The 24,492-nt window shown below is 41.3% G+C and overlaps 1 protein-coding gene across 1 annotated transcript; it reads right to left on the bottom strand.

Annotated features, from left to right (window-relative positions):
* Positions 1–47: 47 nt before the first annotated feature.
* LOC144646385 (uncharacterized) lies at positions 48–24,274 on the bottom strand. Its single transcript, XM_078505942.1, is given in 23 exon segments — positions 48–1,004; positions 1,682–2,257; positions 2,725–2,760; positions 2,882–2,944; positions 3,347–3,510; positions 3,916–4,151; positions 5,060–5,251; positions 6,100–6,261; positions 7,540–7,767; positions 8,499–8,665; positions 9,851–10,013; positions 10,718–10,801; positions 11,689–11,886; positions 12,761–12,862; positions 13,520–13,685; positions 13,860–14,011; positions 14,817–15,138; positions 15,767–15,928; positions 17,366–18,531; positions 18,534–19,538; positions 21,137–21,436; positions 23,567–23,629; positions 23,895–24,274. Coding segments are annotated over 23 exon segments (5,985 nt in total). The 5' UTR covers positions 23,949–24,274; the 3' UTR covers positions 48–780.
* Positions 24,275–24,492: the final 218 nt, after the last annotated feature.

The raw sequence follows: 24,492 nt of genomic DNA, 5'->3' as shown, positions 1-24,492 counted from the left end.
GGGTCTGGGCTTGGAAAAAAAAGTCCAAACAAACTACACAAGCAAACAACGTTTCCTGAAGTATTTTACTAAACCCCAATCTGGGTCAATTGGTACTTACACTCGAAAACAACTCTAACATTCACGGTCGTAATCTAAAATGACATTCCCTGGCACTGTAACTACCTCTTCTTTCAATTCTTTACAAAATTTGATTCTTACTCCAATCTTATTGGTCGTGGCTCATTACTTACATACAGTTCTAAAACAAATTCGTGCCGTATCATCAATAAATTACATTTATGTCATACATAATCTTCTAAAATATATTAACCTCCATAAATAAAAGAAAACATGTGCCTTTTTTTCTTTTGTCCTTAACAAAAGTCAATTTTCGATGCCGTTTGAACCAGGCTCTCAGATTGCTAAGAACGAATGGAAGAGCACGTGATTTCTGGGGAGGGAAGGGGGGGGGGGGGGGTCAGCAAATTCCAACCAGTTTCTCAAATTGTTTGAAACATTTCCATAGATAGAATGTACGTACAGTATAGTGGTAGATAGTTAAAGTTCTTGATAGATTCGGTGCTGTTAGAGAAATAAACGTCGTACGTAGTTACCGTCAACCATATCAAAACCATCATGGCCGGTATTGTGAGTATGGCTTATTGCGAGCGTTAAAAAAAAGGTTTGGCTATTTGTTTTCCTTTTTTCCCAGTACACCGCCACCATTTGAGAGCCTCTGACAAGCTATTTTACTTAAAAAAAATAAAAAAACACGTGTCCTAATTAACGTAGTTTGCACTAGTTCACAATCACATCAGGTTTTATTTGCATATCTTCTTTAGTAAGTCCCAGGCCTTTTCTACTTCCAGGTCTGATGGGTGTTTTCTTGAGGCTCTGTGTCAGCGGACGTGGTTTGTAGTACAGAGGCGATGGATCTCCCACTGAGCCGTCGGTGTCAGACTTTTCCAGGTGCGATGCTGAGGTGATTCTGACCAGCGGCAAAGGCATCGATAGTTGAGCACCTAGAAGAGAAGCATTAACTTTTATTAGAAACTTGAGTCACAAGGACAGTGTTGATATTGTTACACACGCACGTTGTATTTTTGGTGAAATTTATCGTCCACAAAAAGACGAGTGTTTCAAGTTTTCTTTTTTTTAAAAAAAATAACGAAACAAAGAGGAAAAAGGCATGAAATTGGGATGTGTCCGGAGACATGCTCCTGCGTTTCCTTGCTGTAATTGGCAGAAATCTATTACTAACTAGCAGGACTAGAAACCGATTCATCTTTTCGTACAACGTTCAGAATACTTACCTTAAAGAAATAGATATAGAAAATGGCGCGAATATTTACATAAATTCTTTCCAATTCTCCCAAACCTCCAAGAGTTTTTTAATCAGGCTTTGTTAAAATGAAGCCAACGAAATGCAATGACACGTCCGTTAGGACGGACCATTATTATTGTATATTTTTTTTTTTGGGGGGGGGGGGGGGGGCATGAAAGCCCAAATAAATTGTTTGCAGACATAAAAAAAAACATTGCCTGTAGGAAGATGCAGCCGGAAAAATTGTTTGCTCAAACAATGACACTGAAAAAAATTGTTTGTCTTGAAAATATTTTGATGCCCCCTCCAAAAAATAATGGTCCGTCCCTACTTATATGATCAATGAAAATTGTATTGAGCTTATGTCGATCTTACCTTCAGGTGAATTTGTAAAGTCCTTAAGGGATTTAGATGTAAGTAAAGAGGTTCCGCCTTGGCGGCTATTTTTCCCAGACGGTGTGGTTCGTGGTTGGAACTCGACGTTACTTAAAACACTGTAGTCACTAATACAGGAAATAGCGTCCAACGGAACACGTTTCTTCCCAGCCGATTTTGGCGGCTGCTTGCCTGAAAGAACTCGCTTCGAACTGCGAGAGCGCTGTGGCAACAACTTCCCTTCTTTAGGAGGTTGCAATGTTTCAGGGGAGGCTATAGGGATGACTTGAATCTCGGAACTTTTCCTTTCGTTTTTCTGTTCGACTTGAGTGTCTTTCGAAACCGTAACTTTTTCTTCTCCTTTTTCTAGACCTTTCTCGTCTTTGCCCACTGTTGCTATACTCATTTTGTCATCTTTACGGGACATCGCCAGTGACACGCCGGAATTACGGCGCGCAGTCACGGCTGATTGAGCTATAGATACACCAGACCCGCGCCTGACTAAAGTTGGAGCCTGCTGACCATGTGTACTCTTCCTCAAGCCTCCGAGCTTGGCTTGGAGTATCCGAGAAGAACCTAAAACAAGTGACATCGGAGCATAAGCTTTGAGACAAGAAATAAAGGGATAAAAATATAGATTTCCATTTCAATAATTAAGACAAAATGGCTTGTTTGTATAATTTCGCGTTCACTCTTTAACAGCTCGAACCCGCCTGAAAACTCTTTTTTATACAGACAGAATGTACTCAGACATCGCTTGAGAGACATAAGATGAACTGCAGGAGATATGTCTGAGAATTCGACTTGAAAGACGTAACCCTGCAGGGGTCGTGTACGGTTTCTGATTGGTTATTGTTTATTTATGAATTTCCGCGCGCAAAAACCCAGCCAATCAGAGAGACTAGACGGATCTGCCTTGCGTTACGTCATCGGCAAGGATTTTTCTGTGAACGAATCTCAAAACACCCTTGCTGTGGATGGAATTTCGGAAAGTTGAGTGCTATCCAGTTCTCTTTCAAGAACATCTGGATAATTATTCTCACCTTCGCTACTTTTCTTGTCACTTGCCGTGTCGTGGACTGCAAGAAATAAATGATAAAAATTAGTAATTACATATTTGATTTTTAAAATCGTCAACTCGAGAAACTGTCTTAATGCAACGTCACTTTCTTAGAACCAACATCAAAAGAAATGTCGTACCTTTCTTGCCGAGTGTGGAAGATTTCGCCATCGAGACACGAGAACGCCTGCTCTTTGTTTCTTCTACAGTAAATATAAAAAAGGAAAATCAATCATACAAATTACATCCATCTGGTATCTGGTTGTTCAAAGGATGGATAACGCTATCCACCGAATAAATCACTATCCAGCGTATAGCGTAGAATGTTTTGTCAATATTTATCCAGTGGATAGCGATTCATTCGGCGGTTGATAGCGTTATCCACCCTTTGAACAACAGGCTATCAAGAGGAAAAGTGTTAACAAAACAAACCACGCTATCCATTGGATAGTGATTTATCCGATGGGTAGCGTTTCTCGTCCTTTGAACAACCGTGGCCTGTTCTGCAATGAATGTCGGAAAGGACGCACTCTTTCTTTATAAAACAATCATTTTTCTCAGAAAACAAATTGTAAAAGAATAAGCCGGCTACGTAAATAACGTACCTTTCTCTTCCACAAGTTCTTCTTCAGGAATGATTATTCCTTGTTCTCTGAGGCGTTTGATGTGTTCTTGCCTCTCTTGTTCCACCAAGTGCTTGGAGTAAAACCAAGAGCGCAGGTCGTCCTCCTCAGAATAAAAAATGGATGCAGTCTCCAAACTAAACAAACTGGGAATACAATTGTAGCATGATTAGCATATGAAGTAGACCAACAGGAAAAAAACACAGCGACCAACTCTTTAACCTTAAATCACACTCTGCATTAACGAACAGTAGTCCCTCTCTCATACACGCTACCATTCTAACCACGTGGAGATCTTACTGTAAAACTTATGTAACTGTTTCCCGCAACTTCGAATCTCAAATACAAACACTGTTTGTTTGTTGTTTGTTTGTGTGTTTGTTTGTTTTTGCCATTGCAAAACTCATTGGTCGTGTGAAAAGGCAACTTTTAACGGCAAAGTGCATTACAATGAGCATTACAAAACTTTTCTCAGAAAACGTACGCACGCTAATTGGTTGCATAACCGATTTATATCCTGCACTATCCAGCAGGAATACTCTTTAACTCACCTCGCAAGATCTTCAATACGTTTCTTTTCTCGTTCCTCCTTTTCTTTCTTCTTTCTTTCAGCGCTCAGCCGCGCCATTCTCCGCCGCTCACTGGCCTCCTTCTTGGACTTGTTATCAGCCCGGTGTCTTCGAAGCATTTCGGCAAAGTGTTCCCGGGCGTCTTCCCCCTCGGGTATCTTACTCCGGTGGGTCACGAATTCCTTCCAGTGGTTAAATAAAACTCGAAATACGGTCATCTGAAGGGGAACGAAAGAACAAAGCGTGTGTTTAGTGTCTGCATCGTGGACACCCTCTTGAAGAGAAAGTATTGTCCACTTTTTGGCATAGTTTTGAACCGTTCCGAACCGAACCGGACCGGATCCTTTTGGCTTCTGTTTGTATGGAGCCGTTTGGAACCGATGCGGAACGGTTCCACATAAACACCTGGCATTTCACTAGTTGTTTTTGGAACAATCCGGAACCAAAACTGGAACTGCAAAACAGCAGGTCCAATTTTGGACTTGTTTGGATCCGTTCCGGACTGGTTTCAGAACGATCCCATGTGAACTAAAGGCCTATCAGGTCCGATTTTAGGACCTGATCCATTTGGAGCCGTTTCCGTGTAAACACACCCTAAATTATTATCAATTGTTATCGACTCTCTTTTTTCAGTCTATCTTGTTTTTCTATGCTAGAAAACTATTATTTTGAGGTTTCCATTAATTTGTATGGAATTAGAAAAAAACTTTAAATATCGTGACATTGCTCCTTTAAAGGAGTAATGCCACAGGGATTTCGCATATTTTTGGTCTAAACTGTTCTCAAATTAGTGGTAGAAGACTTAACCCATAAAAAATATTATCTTTGAACATCTAAAGGAAGATATAACCTTAATATGCGGGTAGAAATCAAGCTACGGCTATAAATATCGATTTTTTTTGAAGACGCGCGGAAACAATTTGAAAAAGTAAGCCTTACTTTTTCAAGTTGCAATCCGTTTTTATCCAAGCCATCCGCAGCCAGAGATGCTCGTTAACAGTTTCAGTGCTCTAATATAATAAACATGGACTGTTATTTTTAGGTTTCCTACGACACAAATATAAATTTCGGCTTTTTTTTAAAAATCTGGTAAAATCCGTGACATAGTTCCTTTAATTTCCCTCACCTGTGCTTCTCTGAACACGTAGGGGTGTAGTGAGGGCGTCCTACCAGACAGTCGCTCCATCAGCTTGTCTGCCATCTCAATAGGAATGTCGATCTGCAGTTCAGGGGCAATCGCCGAGTTCAAAAAACAATCCACGATGGTTTGTACTTTACGTTGGATAAGCGCTGTCTGAGCGTGTGCGTGACACAGATCCTGTACGGTCAAAGACGTAACGATTTAGTAACGAAGAAAAAGTTGTATGATTGTGCGTTACGCAGCAGCGTGACTTGAAACTTCACACTATCGAGTCACGCCACGGACAGTGCAGCTTGAAAAATTGAGCCTCAATGTTTTAAGTTCGTCGGCGGACCGGATAATGAGTGATTTCTTCAGTCACCATTCTTGCTATTTCTTTTATTACCTCTTCCTCCTCGGTAAACATTCGTTTTGAAGTTCTCTATCGAGAATAGTCCTTAACACGGTTTTCGACGCCACCTTGACGGCTAGGCAAAGCGGGTAGAAATTACAGTGCTTGTTTACCAAGTTTGAAGAATGTAGCTGGGCTAGAAAGCGTTTAGTTACGTTTTTAATTTTCCGCACATTTGTCTATATTTTTTTTTGCAAAATGACGCGGTTTGCGGGAAAAACTATTATAGACTTAAGATAAAGTTAAGATACTAGACTTTTGTCTAGTATCTTATCTTTACAATTCATAAGTTGTCCAGAATTCAATTTGTGTAAAAGATATTTGCCGTCGGATTCCCATACAAACACTGTAATTTCTACCCGCTTTGCCTACTCGTCAAGATGGCGTCGAAAACCGTAATAAACCTATTGTACAAAACATACCTAACATTCCATCACAATGTTCCAGATTAGAGAGGGTACCTGACCCGACAAATTAGCAAAGGACTTCTTGTAATTTGGTGGCAACGATTAGAATTTGACCCTTTCTTGTTGAAATCTTGCCTTAAAACAACTCATCTGAAACCCTAGTTTCACCGTGGTCCTTTCAGCCACCCGCGAGTAACTTTTTGACGGTTAAGTGGTGACAGCCTCACCTTGAACTTCTGTACTTCAAGCCAAAAGTGAACATTACTCTCCAGCGTGTCACCTTTCATAGCCACAAAAGCAGTGAACTCGCTACAACTGCTGGGATTGAGAAGTGTCTGACGTAACGCCACCACGTCACGTGACGATGACACCCATCTGCTGTTTAGAATCTTCAATGGAGAAACAAAATCACGTCAGTTAGGCCAACTAAAAAAATGTTTCTCGTCCCGCCCGCTTCATTTTTTGGGGCCGCTTCTCTTTTTTGTAATATTTGTTATTGGTAAAGTTGAAACGAACAAAAATCAACAGGCGTTACTCCTCAGTTAAGTACAAAGAAAATTTTGTAAGACATGGCTTTTGTCTGCGTTTTAATACGAAATCAGGCCAAAATTTTAAAGCCTCGGCACGCTAGGTCCGTACTGGAGAGGTCAGGATTTATTTTGCAAGTTGGAGAGCAGATTTACACAGGGGGCAAGGTGGCCCGTGTCTTACAAACAAGGCCCGTGCAGAGCTTTACGACATGTTAATACTTTCTCATACTAACTTTTGCAATCAAAATTTAACTAGCCATTTTTAGCACGCACGACAAAAAGAATAAACATGAACTGTAATCGACGACTACAACATTTGGCTTTGTTTAAATGTTAATTGGCATAGACTTCTACAAATTGTTGTGATTCAGTGAACAAAACTTCAGTGACGAAAACTGCACATACGAACTCAAACAGTGAAAGCTTTTAGTGAACGCCTAGCAGGCGAAAACAAAAGGTTAAAAGAAAAAGGGGGTAAAAAGGTAGAAGGAGGGGGGGGGGGGTTAAAATTACTGCTGTCCGTTCCGTTTACTCCCACATTGAGCGACTGAGAGAGAAACCGACTGCAACGCTAGCAGATTTTTATTGTTTGTTTGATAAAGGTAGGTAGGTAAAGTGTGCGTCGAACCTAGTGGCCCATACAAGCCGGAGCGTTTCTGTAGCATGAAGCGACTAGGCGTATTTCTACTTCCCCTTGGATGGGACGCTATTCCATGGCAGGGTTACCCCCAACAGTAAATTCGCCATAACCGATTTATACACCTGGGTGGAGAGAGGCACTGTGAGAGTAAAGTGTCTTGCCGAAGAACACAACACAATAGGCCATTTCCGAGTTACCCTTTGCTTCTGTTTTAAAACGAGTCTACGTGCGAAACCATTCAAATGAAAATGAGTTTGATTTGCATGAAAATGGACCTGTAGGTGAAACTCATTTTCATATGAATGGTTTCGCACGTAGACTCGTTTTAAAAATAGAGGCAAAGGGTAACTCGAAAATGGCCTATTACTCTGGCTAGGGCTCGAACCTGGACCGCTCGATCCGGAGTCAGCGCGCTAACCATTAGGCCACCGCGCCTCCCATTTGATAAAACGTACCATTTATTGCCAGCATGTTAACCGTACAGACACGAACTTTACCTTCCAAGCAGCTTCACTTCTCTGCAGCCGTCTCTTTAACATGATGTCCTCAACCATTTCTGGCACGCCCGCCACGCGTGGTTTTTGTCTTTCTAGAAACTCTGCAGTTTGTTTGAACAACATCAGCCACCGGCGCTCAATTCGCGCGCGAACAAACTTCTGGCTTTCGAGTATCACGGGCGACTGGGGTCTTTCCTTGATCGGGCGTCCCCCGTTTAAGTTCATTATCTACAATTGGGAGAAAATCAAAACAATATGAGGAGAGAATAAATCAAATTCGCTGGCAGAAAGAGAAGCCTTACTGATAAAGAATGCCGTTAATCCCAAACTGTAGCAGTTGCAACTGGCCAATCACGACAAACGCAGATATTCTAATGAACCAATCACAACTCGAAACAAAACTGACATGTAACCGATGCCAAGCGCGGGAAAACATGCAACCAGTGCCGAGCGCGGGAAAACATGCAACCGGTGCCAAGCGCGGGAAAACATACAACCGGTGCCAAGCGCGGGAAAACATGCAACCGGTGCCAAGCTAAGCGCGGGAAAACACCGTGAAAACCAGTGATTGGTTGAAAAAAAAGCCAGCATGTTACATCACACAAGTTTCTGAAACCGAGTGAAGAATTTAGCCAATTTAAAACTAAAGCAAGCACATAATTATTTCAGTAAGTACACTATCGATAACACAATAAATTCGATCAGTTATACTTTAACGAGGCCACCGCAGGACTGTTTACTAAACACAACAATTAAGAAATTTTTATCCTGTTCTTTCTTTTCTTTACTCGAGTTCGTTTCTTTCAGCTGTTTTGCTAGGCTAGCTTCATGCCGCTCGCTTTTTTTTCTTTGTACCGATAGACTTATTTGATAGACTTATTCGACCTATCCAGTGGTCTCCTGCGAATTAAACGAGCGACCTGGAGCAAGTCTACTGTTTTGTTGGAGGCAGAACTTACCAAGTTTCGCCCCTCTCTTGTAGCAGGACTGTCAGTACCAAAGAAGTACTTTTTACCAAGCCAGCTGTCACGAATCTCCCTGGCTTTCTTGTCCCGCTTCTCTTCCATAAAGCGAGGAACGCGGCGAAATGTTTCCATGTCTGTCCAGGCCATCAGATCTTTGATACCTACAAACACGCAATGGCAAGTTGTTTTTATTAATAACGACATTTCTTTGAAAAACAAAAAACAGTTGCAGCTACACTACCTGACAATACGACCCTTACAGTTACTGTGTTGAGGATTACATTTTCGACAGCTTACATAGAACAATTACAATACGATACGATACACTACGTAACAGTAAAATAGAAAACTAGAAATAAGGTTCTTGATATAAATTGGGCTAGATAAGATTTGGACATACAGTAAAGATTTGGGTTACGCTCGAAACAGTACATAAGTTTATATTATACATCACTTACAAAGAAGGCATGCTTTATTTACAAGGGAAAACGATTTACGAAAAAAAAAACAGCAAAGATGGAGTATAAATGGCGAGTTGGTGTTAATTATTATTTTTTTATTATTATTTCTTAACCAGTATACATGGAATATACTTTTGTTTTTGTCTTTACGCTCACATGAATTATCTTTCAACACGGCGTGCTTATCCGATATTTTTATTCGAAACATGAATTGTCGAAGGCAAACAGTATAATCTGCATTACAAGGTTATCTTATGGCTAAGGTCAAGATTCATTTGCAAACTGCAGCGAAGGAATTCAGTCGGGGCAGCACAGGGGATTAAGTTCTTTTTAAGACCTTTTGAGCGGGGGGGGGAGGGGGGCGCTTATTAGAGTCGGGGTCTAATTTCAAATCATCGATCAGTTATGGTTGGTTCTCATATGATCACCCCGATCGCTTCTATCGGCTCTGTCACTTCAAAAAGTTTTCTTGCGATCGGGGCGATTATAAAAGAACATTTCACAGACGATCGCTAACATCTGCGGCGATTGGGGCGATCAAGCTCGCTTGGATTGTTCTGTCATTCCAGCTTCTTTTTTCCTTCTTCGTCGTAAAACTGTAATAACTGAAAAGCTAGAAGGCCACGGGTTTTGCTCTTTAATTGAAGGATGCCATTGCGTTGGGTCTAGGGCTAAAATGATTGTTTTTCGTAGGTCTTCGCTCATACCAGGCGATCGGCACGATCATATGAGAACCCTCGAGAGCTTCCCATCGCTTCGATCGCCTACGATCGTCTCAGTATTTGCAAACGATCGATGCGATAGAAACGATCGGGGCGATCATAAGAGAACCAGGCTTTAGTGTACATATACTGTGAATGAGCTGTCTGCTGTATTTTTCCTCACCTCTCGCATGCTTTTTGTTGAGAAATTCCTTGAAATTTTCCACTTCGTTTCTGTTTCTAATGAGCGTTTCAAATGTGAATCCGTCTTTGGGTACGGGAGGGGGTCTGTTAGCTTCTTCTATCGAGATCCTTTCCTTCTCGTGATCATCTTCAGCATTACCAAGCTTTAAACAAGAACATAGAATTCGTGATAAGTACACCTTTCCCTCAATAAAACGCCAGAGAATAAAAACCGCTCGTTTGATGCGTTCTTTCAACATTGCAAGTGGTTTATAGAAAATGGGTAAAGGTAAAGTCTGTGTCCGAACCAAGTGGCCCATACAGCCGGAGCTTATCCCGGTTTCCGTAGCATTAAGCGACTAGGAGTATTGCTACTCCTCCATGGATGGGATGCAAGTCCATCTCAGGGCTACCCCCCAGGGCCCGGGCCGTTCGACTCGTAGTCGAGCGCATTAACCATTAGGCCACCCATATGGAAAATGAGTGAAGTAAAATTAAAATCTAGTTTCCATGTGCTTCAATTTTCTGGTACAATAGAGCAATTTTCAGTCTAGTGTCGCAGTTAGTTAATCTGCAATTCCTTGGCTTTGCTTTCCACCGGTCCTATGAATGGTTTAAAAAATACACTACACTTTAACCCAGGAGGGCTCCAAGGCCGCTCTCTAGACCAGTAGTGTAGCAACCTTTAATTTCTACTGGTTCTCTAGTGTAGCAGTTGCTATTGTTTTGGAGCTAGGGGCATTGTTCTTCTTGTTTGTTCTGTTGTTCTCTCGAATGGTAGCGAGCCATTCATGTGAGATCTTGCGAGAGACGCCTCCCTACTCATTTAGACAGTGATTTTTTATGCGCTGACGCGGCCGCCACTTACCCCGCCATGAGAATGAACGATACTTTGCCTCCGTTTTGACATCACTTTGATTTCAATATGCCTCAGCCTTTGTTCAGTAGGTACCTAGTGTGTGAAGGTAAAAAAAGGTAACAGTTTGAAACATGGAACGCCTAGGAGTATTGTACTATTCCCCCCGGATTCAGGTTTCCCCTCACCCCTCCCCCAAGTCTTTTTTTCCCAAAAACAGTTCAGTACATGTGGTGTAGTAGTTATCGTAAGTTTGGAGATCTACTGGACCTCTACTGAAGCAGTTGCTATTGTTTTGGGCGTTTAGGGGCATTGCTTCTGTTGTTTGTTCTATTGTTCTTTCGAAGCTAGCGAGCTATTCACGTGAGACCTTGCTAGACAAAATCAGTCCAAAAAAAAAACTCAAAAGCTAGAACTGCACAATGGCACAATTTGCATTTCGCTTAAATATGAATTTCACAAGATGGGCGGGTTTACTTTTTAGAAACACTTGAGAGTATCGTTAAATTTTAAACGCCTATCTCCAAAAAAACTCACTTCATCGGAGTCAATGTATCTGTTAAATAACAACAACTTTATACGGTCGGCATTTTTTTTTTTTTTTTCACGCTATTACGTTGCACTAGCGTGTATTTACAGATGTGAACGACTGCCGAAATAACATTTGTGCTTTAATGTCTCTCAGTAATATCCACATAAAAAGTATGGACATGTCCCTCAAGTTGTTCTCTCGTTACAGGATTAAAGTATTTTCATCCTTGTTGGTGTGTCCTACATTCAGCTTTTGTTGCGTGTTGTTGCGTTTTACGTTCGGGCTTCCGGATTGTGTTCGTTATAAAGAGGATTTCGTTATATACTTTGGCTGGGCAAAAGAATATCGTTCGTTATACCGAGGACTTATTAAGAGGTTCGTTAAATCGAAGTTCCACTGTAACTGTAATTGTCAAGTTGTTGAAAAAATGATTGAGAATTTATGATCTCACCTCATGACTGTACAAGGTCTTTTCATGCTCCATGAGCATATTCCAGGGTTCTAAAAGTGAGTGAAGAACATGCTCCTCGACCGCATCAAAAAGCTCTTCAAACGGCGGCTCCAGCTCTTTATGGACCTGCAGCTGAATGTCTGCGTGTACGTGAACATCCTGCGCGCTACCGGACACGACGAAACTGGCGTACATTGTCTGCGAAAAAAACCCAGTTTATTTATTTAAAAGTTGCTTTAACGTTATATAAAAAAGGGAAGCCTCGAGCTATGCGGTCCAAACTACCGGAGCTTATCCCTGTTTCTGTAGCATTAAGCGGCTAGGAATATTTCTACTCCCCCCTGAATGGGATGCTAGTCCATCGCAGTGTTATACCCCCCAGCATTACGTCGCCGGTACCTATTTACACACCTGGGTAGAGAGAGGCACTATGAGAGTAAAGTGTCTTGCCCAACACAACACAGTGACCACGGCCAAGGCTCGAACCCGGACCCTCTATCCGGAGTCCAGCGCACTAACCATTAGGCCACCGCGCATCCCTTTGCATTAGCAAACGTTAATGGTGTTTTGTTTACCATAAATGAACCAACCTGAAAAGTTAAAATCTTGAATGATAATTGAGGAAAAACTGGTATAATTGTGTTTTTCTTAAATCAGTTTTCAGTCTCACCCTGAATTTAGTGTAACCTGAAATTGCAGTGTATTGCCATTTTTCGTGTACCAACTTGAGAGGGTCGAAAGAGTTTACAGACGTGCGCGCGCGACTTGCGTGCGAGATGTACGTCATGTCACGCGTGTGATCAAAATGGAAGTTCACTTTGGGTATATAGTCGAACCTCTTTAATACGGATACTAAAGGCGCAGAATGGAAAGTGTGTATGATGGGATGGCCGTATTATAGATATAGAGATATGAAAATTCTTACTTTTCTCGGAGCAAGTAAACTGTATGTAATACAGAGGTGTCTGTATTACGTATATCTCCGTAAGGAGAGGTTCTGCAACATTTCTTTCCCTTAAAACCGAATTTCCCATTCGATAGAATTGAGAAACCAAGAGAACACAGTACTCACCCGAGCCTTTCTCGATAACAGAGAAGGATTAAGTGAATCAGCGAAGAAATAAGCGTTGTACTCTTGGAGGGATTTCCAGAAAGCCAGGCAATTCATCCATGTCTAAAATCAAACAATCAAAATATCAGATATTATCAAACAACGCTAGCTTACCAGCAACGCTATCACAGCATTCACATGGGAACACGTCAATACGTAGGCACAGCCAAAACAAATTTAAAAAATATTCCCAGACAAACAGCAGCAACCCAATGAAAGAACTGCTCGATAGCTTGTAATGGATGGTCATAAAGTAGGCCAGGATTTCATCCACAGACTTAAAAGTTAGAACAACCCTGTACAGCGTATTTAACAGAACCACATGAAAGTACTGCTCAATAGCTTTCATTTGAATGGTCACGCTTTAGGGTTTCACCCACAGACTTAAAAGTAAGAACAACCTTGACGGTACAGCGTATTTAACAGAGCCATATGAAAGTTTCATTTGAATGGTCATGCACTAGGGTTTCATCCACAGACTTAAAAGGTTGAACAACATTGTACAGCGTATTTAACAGAAACACATTAAAGTACTGCTCAACAGCCCTCATTTGAATGGTCACGCACTAGGGTTTCATCCACAGACTTTAAAGTTAGAACCACCTTGTACTGCATAATAATTAGCAGACATGAAAATACTGCCCTGTATCCTTCACTTGAATCATCAACACTTATTACTCAGCGGCCACACACTATCGATCAACTGCCTGTTTACAATACCTCATTTCCTGAATTTTGTAAAAACACTTTGAAGTAGTCCCCAGTCTGTCGTTCATAGATCAGTCCCTGGATCAACGAATCCAACATGGCGCCAGTCTTGGACCCAGTCTCCTCGACAGAAGCTGGCGTGGAACCGTCAGCAAATACTGCAGTTCGGTGCAACGTCCTGTTTAAGTCAGTGAACAACAAAATTAACGTGTTTTACGACTTCGCTCTTAGCATTTGTTTTAAAAATTACTCGATAAACCTGAAAGAACATGGAAGAAGAGACGGTTTTAACGGGAAGAAAGATTCTTCCAAAATGTCCAAAGCAAATTGTCTCGATTGTTATCTCACTTACCTCATCATTCTCTGAATCTTACTGTCAGGGGAGGGGACGGGGTTGATAAAGAGCCTGACGGAGGGTAGGTAGTCTGGCTCAGGTTCAACAGGAAAGGAAGGTCCTGGGGGCTGCTCAAAGCCATAGCCCGTCTTAACAGGGGCAATGATGTACTGGGAAGAAAGAGAGGAAAAGATATTAACAATCATGATAAACGGCTAAAAGAGAAGTGTGTTCTATGTGTGTTCATTCTTCTATCCCCAGCCATGTGTAAAAGCAAAATTCGCGATTGTGTTACCAATTAGTAAAGTTTGATTACTCTATGATAAATTTCCGACAATTTTATTTCGGTCTTTCCATAGCCTGGTTGTTGAAAACTGGCTCTATCAACCAACACGATCTGAAATGATTTAATTCTACCTTCAAGTCTGCAAAACTACTACCAATACTCCTCCTTTCACTTCTGTTACTTTTTTTTTCGTTTTACTATGTGTATTAATTCGCCAAACGGTTTAGTTTACAAGTCTCTTATAGCTCAGTGATAGAGAATGTGATCGATGTGTGTTAGTCAGCGGTTCAACTCCCGGGCCTGGTTGTATAAAGGGTGAATAACGCTATCCACCAAATAAATCGCATCCTCGGAGACCCTGGGGCAGTAAATGGGGGCGGAGGAAAGTCTATACGGGCGAAAAAAAATCGGCGAACAAAGGTCAAGAACGAAAAGAAGCTTTTCTTTTCGTTCTTGAATTTTTTTTCGTCGATTTTTTTTTTTTCGCCCGTATAGACTTTCCCCCGCCCCCACTAACTGCCCCCTTGGTCTCCGAGGATGGATAAATCGCTATCTAGTGAATCAGTGAAAAAGCCCTGCGGCCACCTTTCCCCTCCTTGCCCCTCTCACGCAAAAATGAGAAAACAGCAAAATAATTAAACAACATTGTCCGTCCCTAATTGTTACCAAACTCTTTCCCCGTTACCCACCTGCAGTTGTTTTGTACTTGCATTAGTATGCATGTATTTTGCAGCTTGAAGAAGCCGCGGATGCGCAGACTTGGCACGTACTTGAGGCCGGGAGGTCTGGTGCTCAATGCCCGTCTTATTAGCATAGCTAGTTTGAGGTCTGGCCACCACTGTTTTGTTCGGGAGGACCTGGGAAAGACCCACGTGAGCAGGAACCTGAGGCAGGTTCGAAAGTGCGTTTTCACGCTTCACACACGATTTTGGCCTTTCTTTTGCCAGTCTGTTGTACTCTAGGTCGCGGCAATGAGATCGACGTTGCTGATGCATCGTAAATCGTATGCACCTGTGAGACAATGGAAGGCAGTGAATGAGGCTTGAAAACTCATGGGTTCGTTGTTTTTATGTATTACTGGAGGTTAAGTTGACCTTTTTGAAACCAAAAACATTGAATTTTATTCCGAAATGTAAGTAAGCAAACTCTCGTTTCTACGGTGAAAATACGAAATGATTCGTGTGATTTATAGATCTCGTTATTTTTACAAGCAAGTTAGACGAAACTGGGTTCAACATTACGTAACGCTCCCAAAACCATGCTGCAGACTGACGATTGATTGCGGCAAATGAAGAAAATTTTGTTAGCCTGTTACATGTCCTGTTCCCGGCAAAGGGTTTGTGGGAATTAACGCGAATAATGATGAATTTAAAAAAAGCAATGGGCTTGGGGTTACTAACCCTCGTCTTTCTTTTTAGCGCTGTTCCCCAGCTTACCTAAACAGGGACAAGCTAAGATGCCCAACCAATCCGTGGATTTTCTAAGCGAAATTTAATTGGTTTCGAAAACAAAGTGTTGTTGGGGAAAGGGGCAAATATTACTTAGGAAATAACCATGAAGAAAAAGCCGAGAAAAGGCCTGTAAAGGAATTACAGTCGCGTAAACTGGCTTAGAAAACAGAAATGGAAAGTGAACATACCAATAGCTTAACAGAGGTTCAAGCACATCAGGCTGAATGACAAATAATCTGTCGTACGTTAACGTCGATGCATCCACCATGTTTAATCTTGATTTAGTGCCAGCAGAAAACTCGTATATTCCTCCACTTCTCCAAAACCTGTCTCGTAGACACTGTACCAGTCTGAAGAGGAATATAAAGGGTATTATTAATGTCGTGACATAGCAATTAATAAATAATAAAGATGGTAAATTTTAAGCTCGGTAATAAATAATAAAGATTAGATGTTCTACATGACACGAGCATTGGACAAAGAAAAATTCTGAGTCCCCGACGGGAATCGAACCCATGGCCTCCCAGATACCGGTTGGGCGCTCTAACCAACTGAGCTACGAGAGACTCGTTGTGACCTGGGCCATTTTACTAGGTTGATATATCTAGAATCAGCAGTATGATCAGGATCAGCAGTATGATCCTAGCAGTATGCAGGACGCGTGTCATATATCAACCTAGTAAAATGGCCCAGGTCACAACGAGTCTCTCGTAGCTCAGTTGGTTAGAGCGCCCAACCGGTATCTGGGAGGCCATGGGTTCGATTCCCGTCGGGGACTCAGAATTTTTCTTTGTCCCATGCTCGTGTCATGTAGAACATCTTATCTTTATAGCAATTAATGTCTCGACATAGCAATAGCAACGACCTTGAGGAAGTGGAAAATGTGAGAGTATTTTACTAGAACTGCAATGTAACTATTCGCACCTCCACCGCGTGCAGAACGTTTACGGTTCAAAGACTTGATTTCGGATAAGGAAACGATCGATCGATCGAATAATAAAGATACCAATTTATTAAGCAAAAAGTTGTATGACAGGGCTAGAAATTTTTTTTCGCCAGTTTAAGTCAGTTTATATACGTTTTTGAGCCTTTTGCTGTATAACCTCTAACTAGTTTTAGATATTTTAGGCAGTGACACGCGTAACGAATGGCTGTGTACGGGTGTTTTGACCCTATATTTCTAGCATTTCGAACTTTTCAATTTGCTATCTCCAAAACAACAACGTGAAATGACCAAATTCTGCGTTTCATTGAAGGCGTAAACAGGGCTCAAAATAACAGCCGGTCAACGGATGTAATGTCCGGTCAAGATGACAATTATTTTCAGTTTCGCAGTTTGCCGGCCATTTTGGTAGCCGGGCATTTTATTTAAGGGCGAGAAAGAAGAAAAACAACATAGGAGATGTTCATAGTTTGCATCAGTTAAATCTTAATGACTTGTCATTATCATCTCTTTCAAGCCAGCAAAAGCAGTGAAGAAATAGCTGGTCTTCTTCTAGATAATTCAAAGAACAGCAAAAACAGGTGGTAGTTTAAAATTACTATTTGAATGCATTGATCGGTCAGAAACGACACGTTACGAACTAAAATCTTTTTGGCCGGTCAACATGACCGGCAACTGTCCAAAAATTATTTTGGCTAAAGAAAAAAAAAAAAATTAAAAAAATTATTTTGTCTAAAGTGGAGGGGAGGGATATTGTAAACCTAAGTCCTGCCCTTCTTACAAGTGGTGTATTTAGGGTGAAAACTGAGTGGAAAGAAGAATAAAATTCTTTTAAATTTTGTACCTGCTTCTTTCCTCATCACGTTCCAAGTACTTTCCACACTCGACTTGCAGCCAGAACTGCAATAGTTTCTCGCCACTCGTCTCCAAAAGAAACTCCTTGAATGCATCGAAACCTTCCTTCGTCGCTAAATCATACAGTCTGTCTTCCATTTCAGATCCATCCTCGCTGAATGCTGACTCTGCGTCTCCTATATCGAAACCAACCGACGTAGCAGCCGTGCTGCAGCGCTGTCGTCTGCCAAACACGCCGCGGATTCCTTGCAATGTTGTGGCGCTTGCCTCGGTTGTGTAACCTCCTTCTTCGTCATCATCGTCGTCTCGTTCTTTGTCTTCAACAGTTTCTCCTTTGGAAGCTTCAGATTCGTTTTCTTTCTCTGCTGTTTCTTGTTTATTATCGCCGTCTTCGCGACTCGGAAACGTGCTTGTTTCATTTGTAAGCTCGGAGTCGTGGTCCAGTTCTGTTGATGTCGATATTCCTAGATTCGCATTCTCTTCGGCGATGCTTTCATTTTCGATGCTTTTCTGTACACTATGCTCGTCAACCGAGGCTGTCTCTCCAGTTTCAGAGTTTAAATCTAATAATATTGACTGCTTTGAATCTTCCTCGTTTATACTGCTGTCTTCTTTTGGTGACTCATCCTCTGCCTTAACAGGAACAGCATTCTTGCGTTGTGCAAAATTTTTACAATGAAGACATTCCTCCTCATCAGAACCACTCGGCCTAACTTTATCTTCCTGTGATGTTTCAACTTCTTGCTTTCGTTCATCTTGACTCACGGCGTCCTCTTTTGGACCGGAATAATCAACGGCATCCGAAAGAGATAACCTTTCTTCTGCGTTGGAAAAGTCTTCAGTTGTCTTAGACAATTCTTCATTTAATTCTTCAACGGGAACCGACTCGCTGGTCTCCTTAGTAACATAGTCAGCTGAATCCACCGAGACGCCAGGAACAGCAATTCCTCCGTCTAGCGCTTCATCGTCAGCGCACGTAATTTCTACATTAATACTCGGCACTTTTCCTTCATCTGGGAATTTTTTTATAATTTCATGGTTGTCATTAACTCGGATCTCACTAACAGATTGTAACGGCTCTTTGCTCATCTCAGTATCAGCCATATCTAGCTCAGATACTGCACTTACGATTGAAGCGTTTTCTACAATTCTGCTACTATAGCAACTGGCTCGGACTCCACGACAGATTCTTCCTTGCTTGTATTAGTTATGTTCCCTTCAAACTCCTCCCTTGAAAGCAAATCTTCTTGCTCTACATAGCCCTCTGATCCCACGATAGATTCTTTCTTGCTTGAACTAGCAACACTTTCTTCTACTAATTCCCTTGAAAGCAAATCATCTTGTTCAGCAATGCCCTCTGATTCCACAATAGACTCTTCTTTACTAGCAAAAATATTCTCGTCTAAGTCTAGGTCGTCCCTTGAAGTTAAGTCTTCCTGCTTAGCTAAAGCTGGCTCATCAATGAACTTCTCCGGGGAAGAAGAGTTTCCTTTCACATACACATTCTCAGTAATAAAACTCAACACTGAAGACAGACTGCGCGTCATTTCATCCGCGCCATGAAGATCTCCACTCTTTTCAGAACCCTGCTCACCTATATTTGATCCTTCCTGGAATGAATCAATCTGACTCCCAGATTCCAGGACTAAAGAGTGACTGCTAGCCGCGGAGCTAACTCGAGATCTGGGCTCAGGACTCAACGTTTTTTCAGAATTGTCACTAACAAAGCTCAAACGCGAGGCAGGCCTAGCATTGTTTGAAGCCGCAGTAATGTCACTTTCCTGAGCACTAAAACAGCTAGAGCTCGACTGCGTTTCGAAGGATTCGTCTTCTTCCAAAATCTGTGGATTGAGTTGATAAGGGGAGCTTCCCCCACCGCTACTAAACATGCTTGTGCGGCTTTCAGGACGCTTAAATGACTCATGCCATGCATCAAACGTTTCTTCAATTGACCGCACATTCGTTGGAAGATAAACATGGCCTTCGTTGTCACTGTCAGCCTCTCCGTCAGTGGACTGGGCATCGCCTGGGGAAGGACTGAGGTTGAAACTGACCACACTTCGTCTTCGACCCCCGGGATACAAGAGAGTACTAGGTTCTTCTACGCCGCTGTCGTCGTCTTCTTCCGAACTTTCTGAATAAAGACCGCGAAAGAATGACTCCTGCAAGTGAACAAGACAAAAATGTTATTAAAGGGGCTTTATCAAGGATTTTAACAGCATTTTTTGAATAGCCAAATATATATTTATGTCGTAGTTAACCTAAAACGTGGGGGGGGGACAGGGGGGCGGGAGCCCGGGAGAAAAGGGGCGGGAAGCGGGATTCTTAAGGTGGCGGGAACCGGGAGAAAACGAGTGAAATTTCGTAACATTTCATTATATTTCGCAATAGACATGGAACAAACGGGAGAGAACAGCTACGGAAAGGGGCGGGAGGCGGGAGTAAAAGGTACGGGAGGTGGGAGGCTCAGACCCCCCTTCCCCCCCCCCCCCCCCACTAAAACTAATGGTCCATTTTTATTAACAATTGCCATATTAGAACACTGAAACTCTTAACAAGCGTCTTTGGCTGCGAATGGCTAGGATGGAAATGGATAACAACATAAAAAATTAAGGCTACACTTTTAAAGATGTTTCCGCGCGTCATCAAAAAAAACGCTATTAATAGTCATGGTTTGATTTCTCTCCACATATTAGGCCTATATCTTCCTTCAGATGTTTAAAGATGACGTTTTTCACGGGTTTAGTTGCCTACCACTAATTTTAGAACAGCTTAGACCAACACTTCACTTAATCTCCGTGACATACATGTAGCTCCTTTAAAACATTCGCCAATGCAGTATAGCTCAGTAATAAGACATAGAACGCGAACTGCGTTCAACTGGGTGCTTCAAGCACAGGATTAAAATGTGTGTGCACGCGTTTATTTTTACGCATGCCATCAACGTCGTGTTTTGTTCTTCTTATGTTTTTCATTCAGTACCAATGAAGCATTTAACGTTTTTACAACACAGCTGGTATGTGGTATGTGTATCGAGTTGCCAAAATGTTTTTAATGAGCACGGACGAATTTCAACCAGGAGTTCCCCCGACAAAGAAACATTTGTACTTGTGTAAACTTTCGTCCACGCTTTAACTACAAATATTTTGACAATTAAAAAACGATGCTAACTGTGTCGTAGTTTGGGCTCGAAAGTTCGTGTTATGGTCTCGCAAACTTCAAATATTTGAAGACAAATCATGCAACGTTTAATACCCACTCAAGACATGTTCTTTTCATTTTCAGGTATTAATTGAACAAGTAAAATTTAAACCAAAAAACTAATTTAAGACGGTTTCCGCTAAATATTCGAGCAATAAAGGCAAAAATAAAGTTACCAAAAAGACCTCACAGCATGGGCACATTTTTGATACAGTTAAGAAGAACCTATCGAAATTTTAGCTCTCAAACTGACCCGCGAGAGAAAAACGAATTTGAAGTTCTCCATATTTTTGTTAAAATAGACGTTTCACGTCAGTTCAAAACAAAACAACATGGGTTTTAAGCTTTTCTTTCGAGGTTTGACATTAAATTTCTCAAGAATGCTTTTATTAAAATTTAATAGCGGGGTCAATTAGAGAAATGACAGAATTACAGTGAGATGTTTCAAACAGTATACAGAATGTTACTGTGCTATGAGTAGATTTCCTGGTAATTAATTTTTGCACTTATTGTTCGAACTTTGAGCGGAATCTGCCTTAAACACTAATGTCACACTGACCTGAACTGCAGACAGGTGTTTAGACAGTTTGTATTCAGCATACAGTTCACTTCTCAGGAACAATGGCAGCCTGTACTTCTTTACAAATTCCAGACCCTGTACTTTATCAAGTATGGTTACATAATAACCAATGCGTGATTGGTTGTCAGCCACATTGTATATTGTTCCTTTAAAGTGTGTGAATTGACGTAGCTGGGAGGCACCCTTTGCATCCCCCTTACCCACGTCATCTGCTATCTTCTCAATAAATTCCTCAAAAACTTCAATCTCACTGTTATAGTGGAGGCGTTCTGCAAAGCACTACAAGAAAATTCAAATAGAAAATAGTTATTTATTTCTATTAGAAAGATAGCAGTGTGCTTAAAAAGGGGGGAAGTGAGGCTAAGATCTGCTTTCACCTGCTTAAAATTAGTCAGAGGTGGGATGGGGGAGGGTGCAAAATGAAGGTGGCCATTTTTGTGGTACAGTAAGCTGAGGGGGCAAAAGATTTTCACCCCTACCCTCCTCCCCCACCCTGGCATTACCTCCTTGGGGGTAGTGCATACCTCAATGTTTTTAATAGCTTTGCAAGCAAATACATTTATTAAACTCCTGGAGACTTAATCTGATTAATATTAAACTGTTTTCACGAAACACACGGCAGTTGCATGTATGTATGTCTGAATTTATCAAAACCAGGTCAAGGAAATTTTCACCGTTTTAAGCGCAAATCGCTGCAAACGCGTTTTTTTCTCGCCAGAAACTATCTCCAAACTCCATGATATAAAAACTAAAGTGAATGTCAGTCTTTTTTTCTCTTCTCCTCTCTCTTCTCTACCTTTCAGCGCTGTATTTCTTTCTTTCTTTTTTTCCCTTTCTTGTGGCGTTCTAAGCCAATTCGCGCAGTAACGTACTTGTTCAAGAATACTGACGTCACTTTTCTTTGACCCGGTTTGATAAATTCAGACATATGTACATGTATAAAATAAACCTCCTGCCTAATAACCCACCCTATAGAACTCCAAAAATTTACCCCACTCGCTTATAATATAACGGCCCATTTTTCCAATGCTTACATGTATCTGGCCATCTACTAGTTATAAGTACTGAGATCTGAGAACACTGAAGAGTTCAGTACAATTCTAACCCTCAGCTGTTACTTAACTGGCAAAGGTCACACGCTATCCACTCACTGCTAAAAAAAAACTAAACCTGCTTCAGTCGTAGATTCAGAGATGCTCTATTGGGGGGGGGGGAAGTAGAAGGAGAGGAGGAGGGGACAGGGGTCGAAGTGATGATGGCTCCTTTCATGCTAAAAAAAAAACTGAAGTGGAGTAAAGGTGAGACCGAGATCCATTCTCAGGGCTGCAAATAACAGTCATCATCGGACATTGGCCGACCCAAATTTGCTTTGTCTGATGGAATCCCAAGTGTGGTGGGGCATGATGGCTTGTTTATTTTTTTGATCGTAAATCATTTTATGGCAACGACGAATAAAAATCTGTCCTACCACAATTTTGTTTTGTCTGACCAAGATGGTGTCTTACTAGGACATACATATGTTTGTCCTTTCAAGTGAAAAAAAAAATATTTGCAGCCCTGTTCATAGTTCAGCCCAGTCTCATGTCAGAGATTAATTTGAAAAAATAATCAGCACTGGTCAAGGAGTGATTTATAATTACCATTTTCTGAAAATAATTATTACGACCAATTGGAATGACCATTGATTAACAGTAAGTGTTTTCCAAAATCAGCAAGCTAACAGAAAGAGATGTCACTTGACATTTAAGGCTGGTTTTCATATGTCGGCAAAATCCCAGATGATCGGGGATTTCACCGTTTCCCGACCATCCCAGATTTTGCCGTTTATTGGGAAAATTTGGGATTAGAGTCGCCTTGATCGGCAATGACAGACGCCATTTTTAGCTGTGAGGGGATGGAGTTTTTATATATTTTTAATAATTGCCAACCATCGCAGAAATCTGGGATGCGTCGGGAAAATAGAAACGCTCCCGATTCTCCAGATTTGTCTCCGACCATCCCAGACGATTGGGGATATTTACGATTTCGAGTTTTCATTAGTCGGCAAAATCTGGGATGGTCGGGAAACAGTTAAATCCCCGATCATATGGGATTTTCCCGACATTTGAAAACCAGGCTTTATAACTCAGTTTCCAGTTATTGTTTCCCTTGCATTGGTGGGGGACTGGAAAATAGAAGAAATGAGCAAATGGTACAGTCAATTTTCTGGTCGTTTGTACCAAACAGAATGATCGGACTACAATAACGTAGTCCACAATATCTGATTATATTTGCCAGAAAATTGCTGTCCCATATTGCTTTCCAACCAAAATTTCGAGGATTTTTTGTTGACTGGTAAGCACCTTTATAATTTATTACAGTGAGTTGAGTCTAATAGATTACTAACTGTATACTTTTGATAAAACGTACCGGTAATGCTAAGAAAGAGTTAAAGAAATCCACAAATCCTTCATCTTCCAGCAATAAACTTTCCTAAAAGGCAAGTAGAAAGAAGAAGATATCAAGCTAAAGGGTATCATGACAAAACATCCAGATATAGTAACATAACAAGTAACGATTCCTTCTAAGAGGCTGCCAAGTCTGATAAGTTTTACATTTCCACGAAAGCTTCAACATATATTCTCAAATCAGAATATTAAGATTAAGTCAATTAGGCTTAATTAGCGTATAAACTTATGCTCACGTTTTCGTACATTTCCCTCTCAACAGAGTGCATGTTTACATGCATGTTACTTACCAAGTTGTGTTCCGTTATTTCGTCGAGATTTTCGCTAGATGAAGATGTTGACATCCTAGAAGTTTGATTAAGTTTGCGAATATTTTTCACTGTGAATAAAATCGCGAAGCTTTTCCTTTAAATCATTTCCACAACTGCAATGTAACAGTACCGGACGACATGTTGTTGCTGCGCGCCACTTCGCTGCCATCATCAAAATCGTAAATTTTCGCAGTCGTCCATGATGTTAGGTTTGAAATAACCTCCCTGAACGATATCTCTACAATTTTTTCATTCCTGGAAAGGTGCAAACGTCAAAGAACCGCAAAATCCAAGGGAAAGAACTCATTTTGCGGCCCGATCGCGAGATAGGTCACAGCAGTCACCGCAGGGAAATTTGGCTTTTGAAGAAGTCGAAGTTTTCTCGACCAATCAAAACGCGCGTTTCTGTCGGCCATATTGGCTTAGTTGTTTGGGAGTCGTCATGGAAATAAGCAGCTGTATTTATAATTTTTTAGATCGTAATCCCTTGTTTGCATCTGCTAGCGAATAGTTTGGCACAACAATACTTTCAATTTACTTTAAACTCAGACAAACAGACTGACAGTAAACTTTTCAA

This window comes from Oculina patagonica, chromosome 3 (genome assembly GCF_052425735.1).
Source record: "Oculina patagonica isolate OP01 chromosome 3, crgOcupat, whole genome shotgun sequence".
In the NCBI taxonomy this organism is placed as follows: Eukaryota; Metazoa; Cnidaria; class Anthozoa; order Scleractinia; family Oculinidae; genus Oculina; species Oculina patagonica.
This window is presented reverse-complemented; position numbering and strand designations above follow the sequence as displayed.